Source organism: Austrofundulus limnaeus, unplaced genomic scaffold, assembly GCF_001266775.1.
Source record: "Austrofundulus limnaeus strain Quisiro unplaced genomic scaffold, Austrofundulus_limnaeus-1.0 Scaffold106, whole genome shotgun sequence".
In the NCBI taxonomy this organism is placed as follows: Eukaryota; Metazoa; Chordata; class Actinopteri; order Cyprinodontiformes; family Rivulidae; genus Austrofundulus; species Austrofundulus limnaeus.
Genome location: NW_013952508.1, coordinates 155,982 through 166,499, shown reverse-complemented (window position 1 = coordinate 166,499; position 10,518 = coordinate 155,982). Strand labels below are relative to the sequence as shown.

Here is a 10,518-nt window from a genome sequence, read left to right as displayed (position 1 = left end):
GTGTGTGTGTGGAGAGACAGAGACAGAGGGGGAGAGAGAGAGAGCAGCCAGCACCTCTCTCCACCGAGGCTGAATGAAGGTCAACAGACGATCATGCTAAGCTTGCTAACTGTTCCACCCTCTGACTGCTGCAGGGGCGTGTCTTAGAGAGAGGCTTTTATACCAGAACACAGCCATTGTGACGAAACCGTGGAGAAGACACGTCACCATGGAGAGCCGTTAACCAATATGCAAATTAGCCTGCAGTACCACTGCTCTACCCATATGAGCAGCAAAAAAGACATTTTTAGACCAAATATTACAGATTTGAACAAATACACACAAAAACTTCAAAATTAGCACAGAAACAGAACTATATAACATTTTAGACACATTCTAGACAGTTTATCTGCTAAAAAAGTTATTTTTGGGGTAAGTTACTCTTTAACTAGAGAAGCAGCTTGTTTTTTTTTTTACACTATGTAAATTTTGTAAACTTCCATAAACTTTGTAAGCAACGTGTGGGAGAAGGCAATTATTTCATGAAGTCACAGGAATAAAAAAATATATTGTGCCAGCTTGGATAGAGGAGGTGTGTAGCGATGTTACAACTAGCTGTGTTTGTGTGTTGTTTTCACATCCTTCGCTTCCGGTCCATACGTAACTTTACGTAAATTTTGTAAACTTTTGTAAATTTAGTAAGTGACGTGAGGTTACTGCAGTTATTTTATGAAAACAAACAGAATAATTTGTGCTGGTTTGGGTAGAGGTTGGTAGCATTGTTATAGTTTCAGCAGTTTTCCCAGTCTTTGGTCCAGGTCAGTCCGTAACTTTTTTTTTACCTATGTAAATAAACGTAAATGTAAATTTTATAAACTTCTGTAAACTTTGTAAGTTGGTGTATGGTATCATTATATTATTTTAAAATAGTCTTTAAACATTATTACACTTTATCGCAATAACTTTTGAGACAATTTCTTGTCCAGCAAATTTGTCATCATGACAAGCCTAGTAAATTGTATCTCCACTGCCAACATATATAAGATTCTTGTTGGTAAGGCTGCAACCAGTATGTTTTCCTTGAGGAACATGCTAATTTCATTAAAATATTGTCAAAATATAACATTTTTAGACACTGACTCATGACTAAAGGTAAAAATCAGCAGTTCTTAAAAAAGTGAGGTGATGAGAAACATCAAATGTCACAAAGCTGTGAGGATCCGTTCTCGTGTCCCCTTGAGGTGTTTCTATCTTTAGTGTTATCTTTGTGTTATCCCCAGTGTAAGCCTGTCCCTGTGTTCTTTTCTAGCTCCTCCCCCACACACCTGATCCTCATGTCTCCTCCCAGGTGTTCTCAGTCATCCCCTCGTTTCCTCACCTGTATATTCTCTGTCGTCGTCACTTCCTTGTTTCATTGTGTGTTTCAACCTCACCAGAGGTCTGTCTTCCGTGTGCCTCTCAGTGTTTCTTTTAAGAAGTTTCTGAGCTGGCATGTCAGCCCTGTAAAGAAGTGTTCAGATTGGAAGCCCCAATAATAAGCAGAAAACTGATTAGTTAAATGTTTAAGGTCGTATTCAGACCTGATAATTTGCTCCGATTTAAACGAACCAGAGTTCGTTTCCAGCGTTGGTCCGGACTTTTTGTGCAGGTGTGAATACACTCATGTGAACTCTGGTGTGGATCAAACAACCGGACCGAGACCTGCTTTTTGAGGTGGTCTCGGTTCGCTTCCAAACGAACTCTGGTGCGGATCACTTTAGTTCTCTTCTGGTGTGAATACAGACCGGACTCTAACCGAACCAACTGCATTAAACATGCACCTTTTTGGACTTCACAGGCCACCGTTGCTGAGCTAAATAAACTGAAATCATACCTGTTTCGTCGTCTCCTTTTAGCAGCTTTACTGTCAGCATGTTGTGGGTCAGAACTAGAGATCGACCGATACAGGTTTTTGAAGGCCGATACCGATTTTTTTAAATATCAGTCTAACCGATACGCCAATACGTGCAGCCGATATGTTTTGGCCGATTCTTGAAGCCGATACTGCTTTTTCTTCCCCCATTAACATGATAAAAATAAGAATGATAACAAATGTTACACAAGTCTTAATTTAAAACAAAAACAAAATAAAAAAAACATTTATTAACTAAGCCTTGTCTGATGCAGGCTGTATGAAGTGCTGCCACACAGGATTTCTTCTTTAAAAAAATTAAAAATAAATAAATTCATTATTTATTTTATCTAGTGCTAAATATTCTGTTCTTATTTGTATATTAATAAGAATAATATTTTTTACATAAATTACTATTTTTTTTAATATCCCAACATTTTTGATGCAAAAACAGCAACAAGCCTAAATGAAACTGTCAGAGCAACACAGAGAAAAAGAAGAGACACACATACATCTTGCTATCTTTGTGAGGACTTCACACACACGGCGCTCACAGCTTCTCTGCCTCATTCTGCTGCTCCRGTTTTTAACAKCAGGCAAAAAATGCATTTAAAACAGCTGACGTTAACTTTAGATCACAGTTTGAAATGTACACCGAAGAGAACCAGCATCACCACTGCGGTCACAGCAAACGTGATGTGAGCAGCATCTGGTTCACATGATGGTGGACGGCTGCGCTCGCTAAAACGTTCAGCGAGAAAAGACCGAAAGCTTTTTCTATTTTAATCCAGCAGGGAGAACAATAGAGGTGCTTTTCTATGCCTCATGTGAGCAGCTCCAGCATTTTTAAAAAGAAAAACAACGCGGACARGCTGATTACAGTGCGGTGCGGAAGTGAAAGTAAAACGTGGTGCAGCGCTCCCGTCTGGAAAAGAAACTTAAACACAGCTGTTCTCTCTTCCCTCATATTCCAACACAGAGGGTAGAAACAGCTAAATTAGACAGTTAAAACACATTTATAGTTCATAACTCACCCTTGTTGTTGTTAGCACTCTGTCTCACAACATTAGCTGCTGCGCTCTCCCCGGGGGAAGGGGCGATCACATGCGCTCGCGTGACCCAAAGAACGGATCGGCTGAACGGACAGTGTATCGGCCGATACCGATACAAGGAAAAAAACGCAAATATCGGCCAAAAATATCGGCCGGCCGATGCATCGTCGACCCCTAGTCAGAACACGCAGAGCACCTCTTCTCCTTTGGGTTGTGGGACACATTTACTGACGCCGCTCCAAAATTAGAATATCATCACGGAACCACCATTAAATTAGCTGCGTCTGACATTTTAAATGCTATTGCAGTTGTACTATCAGCAATAATGTGCACATCAGAACCGCAGCATGCAGGACTTCCTTGTTTTCTTCTGGATCTGRGGCTCAGTCCCGCCCCCGTCCTTTTTTGTCCAATGGGAGCAATGATCGTCAGCCTGATGGCTTTGTTTACAAGTTATAGTTCATTTGCAAAAAAAGCACAATGTGAATGCAAACAGCACCAAACGAAAAAACAAGTCCATTTTTGGTCCGGACCAAACAATTGGACCAAAGGACTTTCCCGGTCTGAATACACCCTTAGATCTAAGGACACCATTTCACATTTTAACGGAGGCACATGTTAAAGAGAGACTTGTTGATTCTCTTACTGTTTAAAGTAAATGACTATCATAAGATTGGATCTAAATTTCAGTTAACCACAAAATATCCAACACTTTTTTATAAATAAAACTTCTTGTTTTATTTTTGAGTCCAGCTGCTCCCTGCATCAAAACCTGCTCAAACCCTAAAAGCTGAGACAGTGGTGCTAAAATAACTTGTTCTTTAAGACCAGTCAAAAATAAACTGGCTTAAGCGCACACAGAATATTCTTAATATGCTTCAAAARATGTACACCTTATAGTTTACATTCTAGTTGTCCTATTTCAATGCGTAACATCAAACACATGCCTGATWTAACCAATAGCACATGTCCTTCCATGGCCTTGGACATAGAAGGAGAAATAAATCAATACCACAAACACAAGAACTAAATTTGCCATATTTATTACATGTCCTCGTGGTACCACAGCACACAAACCAGACATTTACTTACAAAGCTTTTGGTTTTGTTGAAAAAGCAAAAACTGTACCTTAAGTTTGGAAAAAGAAAAATACAACAGTGGGATTGAAGGGAAGAAAAAGCCTTGCCAACTTAAAACAAATCCTTGAAAGATACCATTATAAGTTATTTTGGCACCTTAAGAGTCTGGACACCATCCATTTCTTAATAAAACATGAGGTTTTATTTCATCAATTCGTCTTTTTTTTTTTTTTGGCTGCTTATCAATGGTCGAGTTGTGGAGGAAACAGGTCCAGGGGGACAACCCYGACATCCTTCTTCCCAGAGACACGCCCCATCTTCTCCTGGGAGATCCCAAGTTGTTCTGAGGCTGGAGAGAGAGGATYTAGAAATCCCTCAAATAACTTCTGGTTCTTCCTCAGACACTCCAGAGGCAGGCATCCAATGCTAAAACCACAACTGCTCATTAAGAAGCCTGCTTGCTGCAGGAATAATGGAAATTTTCAGTCCATTAGTCCAACATCTTGGTGACAGATATCTGTATCCGAACAGAAGCAACCTGAACCATGCAGCGAATAATCGGAATCTGCCAGGATCAGTTCGCTGTTCTTCCACTCACCTCTCCTTGCGTGGGTCAGTGAGGTTCTGCAGGACAGTGCCAACCTTGTTAACATCTTCGCCATTAGGCACAAAAAAAGCAACTGACAGTGAAATCAAAAGTTACTCCATCAGAGTYGCGTTCTCCCCTCGCAGCTTGGCTCTGATCTGGTCAGCTCGCTCCTGGTACATCCTGGTACCAGAGGCGCGTCTGGCAATCGGCTGACACAGTGCGAATCACTGAATTGCAGTTACACGGACACTCTGGGGGAAAAAAACAATCCTCAGCAGCAGCCGTCACCATCACCAAGAGGAATACGAGCACACTGCCTTACCCGCAGAGAGCTGGATAAACACAGTCACCAAGGAAACCATTGGTGATCAGAGAATACCAGGCTGTAGTAAAAACACWTATGGGGGGAAAAAAGAGCAATTTAATTTCTGTGGCAGCTCAAGCACCATTTATTTACTCGCCTGCTACTTATTGCATTCTGTATGTTGTTACTGTTATCATGCAGAGTATTAAAGCAAGTCTTGTGGAACAATGTTCTCAAATATTTTTGTTTGAAACGATCAAATAAGACCGTTTTTGCAAAGAAGGAATTTTATTTAGCAGGGGATTTAATAGGATGAAATATTTAGTCTCTTTGAAAATCTAATAAAAGCATTTCTGCAGTAGAAATTAAGGCTCCTCTGGGTTCATTTGTTTMTTTTTTTTTCAGCTTCTAAACAATCACAAAAAAGGCTTAAAATTACTTTTACCGAGTCCATCAGAACTTTCAATCCAAATTGAAATATCTTTACCAACGAAAATTTTATACCACTTTTTTTAGTCCTCACTTTTCAAAGTAACTCATTTTAATGTGCTCTTCCTTTTGCACGTCATCCATCTACATTAAATACTTTCAAGCTAAAAGAGCCATAAAACATCGATTGATTTAAACATCCAACATCCTTTTTTTTCATTTGATTTAACTTACTTACTTAGCCTTTTTGTCTCAGGTGAAAATATTTCCCTTTGCACACACCGTTCATTTCACAGTCTTTACATCCTGACAGTGTGGTCTGTTGGTCCACCACCTCAAAGCCAGAGTTGTATCTTTATTTCCAAGACAGAAGATTTGACAAAATATGATTTTGTCTTGTTAAATGTGACAAAGTAGATGTCAGCGTGAGGAATTATCAGTCATGAAAGGAGCAACATCAGCATCGCTGAGTGACAAAGAGAGTTGGATAATGTGATTGTCTTTCTCCACCATGCTCTACAAAGATGAGAAAAAAAGAGGCGGGGGCGGGGGGGTCAATCAGCCTTGCAAATGGGAAAGGAAGGACACAAAGCAAGTTGACTGGAGGAGCTAACCGGTTAGAAATGATTGAGTGCGAGGAGATTCGCACCAGAGTGTCCCCACTCAGCAAACAAAGAGAGTGCAATAAGCAGGCTGGAGTGATCAAATCTGTCGCCAGCTTTAAAAATCATTGAATCTTTGTTGATTTTTTTTATTTATCTATTTTTACATTGGCAGAAATTTCCATCCAATCAGCATGATCAACTTTACCCCTGCAAACTTTTATACCGAGTGCAGGTTTTGGAATGAGCTTGTCTGTAAACAGACTGAGACATTTTCTAGAAATTTCATAGCAAACAAGATCTGGTTCTTGGGCTGTTTTACAATTGTTTGAGATTGCATGTTTTGCTCTYTTTTATGAATGGTATTAGTTTAAAACATTGGGAATTTATGTGTAAATTTGGGTTCATACCTTTGTTTCCCAATGCCTATGTTGGTTAATACTGAAAGTAATACCAGATGCTTGGCCTTCAATTTTTAAACAAATTTTAAAAAATGAATTACAGTACAGATATTTTACTGGGTGTCTTAGGTACTGGATAATATAGGCACTGGAGAACATTGGTACTGAATAACATAGGTACTGGATAACATATGAATTGGAAAACAGGTACTAGAGAACATAAGTACTAGGGAACATAGGTAGGCAACTGGATAACATAGGTACTGGATAACATAGGTACTGGAGAACATAGGTAACTGAATAGCATAGGTACTGGATAACATAGGTACTGGAGAACATAGGTACTGAATAGCATAGGTACTGGAGAACATAGGTACTGAATAGCATAGGTACTGGAGAACATAGGTACTGAATAGCATAGGTACTGGAGAACATAGGTACTAGAGAACATAGGTAGTGGGGAACATAGGCACTGGGGAATATAGGTACTGGGGAACATAGGTACTGGGGAATATAGGTACTGGGGAACATAGGTACTGGGGAACATAGGTACCACAGAACATAGGTACTACAGAACATAAGTATTGGGGAACATGGGTACTGGGGAATATAGGTACTGGGGAACATAGGTACTGGGGAACGTAGGTACTACAGAACATAGGTACTAGAGAATATAGGCACTGGGGAATATAGGTACTGGGGAATATAGGTACTGGGGAACATAGGTACTACAGAACATAGGTATTACAGAACATAGGTATTGGGGAACATGGGTACTGGGGACCATAGGTACTAGAGAACATAGGTACTGGAGAATATAGGTACTGGGGAATATAGGTACTGGAGAACATTGGTACTAGAGAACATAGGTACTAGGTATTGGGGAACATGGGTACTTGGGAACATAGGTACTAGAGAACATAGGTACTAGAGAACATAGGTACTGGGGAATATAGGTACTAGAGAACATAGGTACTAGAGAACATAGGTACTGGGGAATATACAGTAGGTACTAGAGAACATAGGTACTAGAGAACATAGGTACTAGAGAACATGGGTACTGGGGAATATAGGTACTGGCACTAGAGAACTTATAGGTACTGGATAACATATGTACTGGAGAACATAGGTACTGGATAAAATATGTATAATTGTTATTTAGGTATTTCTAGTCATAGTTCTAATGAATGTGTCATCTTCATCCACCACAATCAATGTGCGTTTAAAAAAAGTTTCACCTGAATACTTTTTATGTTCAGGTCCTGCATCATGTATATTCTAACCCAGCAGCTGATTTGAAGTATTTTTGGTTTTAAAAATGCCTTTTACCCTTACAGAGTGACAGTATGTAAGGGTATGTTTTGTTAAATGTCTTTGGCAGTTTATGTTTTAAAAAATGTGTTTATTACTTTATGTTTGTCTGTAGCAGATGGTGCCTTGGCTTCTTTCAGCGTTGTTCTAATGTTGCTTTTATCAACTGCAGGCAGCTGTTTTCAGCCAAACTTTTAATCAAACATTCATGTCTGTTTCAACAGTAGCTGGTGAAAACTGCAGAATTAACATCATAAATACTGCAAAAAATATTCCTTAAAGCACTGAGGCATCGCTAGAAATACAATTTAATTGTGTATCTATAAGAGGAATGTGCAATTGGTTGTTTGCAATCGAAAAATCCCAGTTGTTTTATAACAGAACAGAATATGTTAGCGTTAAAAACTATAATTTCTGTGAGACTGCCTAAATCATGAATTGCAAAAAAGTGTCTCATTAAAATTAGATGCACCTAGAACGAGACTCAAACGTCTTTTTTTCTCAGTGTCGTTGCCTTTCAGCTCACTTCTGTGCTGCCTTTTTTTTAATGCAGCAGATGCCAAACATTGCATAAGCACAGCAGCTCTATCTGTAAGACTCCTGTCATGCTTGAACGAGACCATTAATAAACATTTGCATAATAGAGAGCAAGGTTTAAAGCCCCTCAAGCCATTATGTATTTGAGACAGATAAAACCATTGTTTCTCATGCTTGGTGGGAAACGAGCTAAGAGCGGAAAGAAGGTTGACGAGAGAATAAGTAGCTTTAAAATTTGCCGAAGTGATTGAATAAAGGGATAAATGAGAGGAAGACGTGAGGTATGGAAAACCTTTTGTGGCATTTAGAAATTTGGGCTAAGGCTCAAAAAAAAAGGTGCAGAGGTGGATGAAATCCTCGAAGAAAAAGGGCATGTTTGTGTACATGTGGACTGTAAAGCTCCTTATGAAAAAAAAAGCCAGCACTATAAACTCAAAGAAATGTGTTGCAGGGTGAAATATAGAGCTACACATTCAGAAGCTGCGTGTTTGCTCTTTGAGCTTCCTGAGCAAACAAGCTGACAGAGGCTCAGGGATATATTTTTTCCTCCTTCTTTGAGATCCCTACATAAGAAAAAAAAAAACATCTTGAGGTTTGTATCCTATAGAGAACACAACTCTCTGACGAGTCAGAAAAACCCAGAGCTTTGTAATGTTCGTTTCAACAAGCTCTGCTTTGAGGAGAAGCAGAAACCCATGAGCCAATACAAATGACGACAATTAAATTCCAAGAAAGAAACTGAATTTTCTTTTATTTTATAATTTATGTCACTTTTTAAATAAAGAAAGCCCTCCGTTTCATTATTCACATTAAAACGTGGCTCCGCTTTTTTGGGGGTAATTAATCGCAACCGACGTTAATGACAAAAGAAAGCAACTAGACGTGCTTGAAGTCGCAAAAATTCAAACTTCTTGGAAATTTATGGGGCTTTCATCAAGTCGGCTGTGCAGCTCAGCGAAGAGTTTTTATCATCGGCTCTTCGATCATTTTAAACGCCTGTAATTCACCCCCCAAATTGTACCATTCGTTATTTGAAAACAGCGATAGTAGGGTGGGGTGGGGGGGGGCATGGATTTGTCCTGCCATATATCACTTCGTGTCATCATAAAGTCTGATTTAGTAGAAATGCAGAAAAAGAGGCCAAATGCTAAACATTGCACCAAAGATTCTCATCTGTGTAATATATGTGACAAAGTGAATGGATTGAGAAGGGCTGCATGGATCGTTGGGATCAACAAGACCGGACCACCCATGCTTTATTACCTACGTGTCATCTTTTAACAATCTCCGTCTCACTTTTCTACCTTGGAAACGTCCATTGCCAAGTTTAGCTATGAAGCTGTAGCTTAACTGTAAAAGTCATCTGTCTGCACCGATTGTGTCTGCTCCAATAAACAGAACTTGTTCAGAAACTTGTGGCTTAGAGAATTGGGTCCCCAAATGTCATGAAAGTAGATGGTCTTGAGGGTCAGATCATCCCGGAGGAACTGAACGGAGGAAAGGTGGTGTCGCAGAACGCAAAAGAGGTGTGGAAAACAAAAATACAGAATTAAACCTCACAAACAMAAAAGCAGAGGTCTGGACAAGAAATTAAATCCTGAAAAAAAACACTGAAGGAGAAGAAAGTGACCGATGGCACCGGGGTGAAAAAAYCACAAAGGGTGATTAGATTAAAACAGAAGTCAAACATGAAAATCCAAAACATAGAAAATTAAAAAATAATAAATGAAAGGGAATAATGGCAAAKCAAAAAATACCATAAAGTAACCAAAAAGCACAGATACTGAACAACTAGTGTGTTGAGGTTGTTGTTTTTTGTTTGTTTGTTTTTTTCATTTAGTTCTTATTTATTTAGCTTAGGAGTAATGTTTAAATCAATTCTGGTAATTGCTCCTATGTGGAGGTTTTGTGCTATTCACAAAGTTAGATTAAATTGTGATAAACTTAAATATTCACATTTTCAAGGGAAAAGAAAATAAGTACCTACTGTTTGAAGAGCTGCATAAAGATTTTAGAAAGAACATGTTGTGGCAAATCCCCATTAGTCAGTGATTCTACGGTGAAATCTAAACCCGTGCTGCCAGCTGCGATGAAAATTAACTTGGTATTGATTTTAGTTTTCAGCAGTGTATAATTGCAAAACCTGTCTCTCTTCGTTTCTTTCAGGTTTACCAGTACATGCATGAAACAATTACAGTCAATGGCTGCCCGGAGTACCAGGCGAGGGCCACAGCTAAGGTAAGAACTGTCTTCCAAATTCATTTGAGCTTCCATGGTTGGATTCCAAATATGATTTATCCATCCATCCATCCATCCATCCATCCATCCATCCATCCATCCATC

At 39.2% G+C, this 10,518-nt stretch overlaps 1 protein-coding gene across 1 annotated transcript in view; it reads left to right on the top strand.

The window, feature by feature from the left end:
• lin7a (lin-7 homolog A (C. elegans)) overlaps nt 1-10,518 on the top strand; it is a gene marked incomplete at its 3' end in the record, with an annotated part of 36,262 nt that overhangs the window by 20,000 nt on the left and 5,744 nt on the right. The window contains 1 exon segment of the mRNA XM_014013788.1: nt 10,342-10,413. Coding sequence (XP_013869242.1) covers nt 10,342-10,413 — 72 coding nt within the window.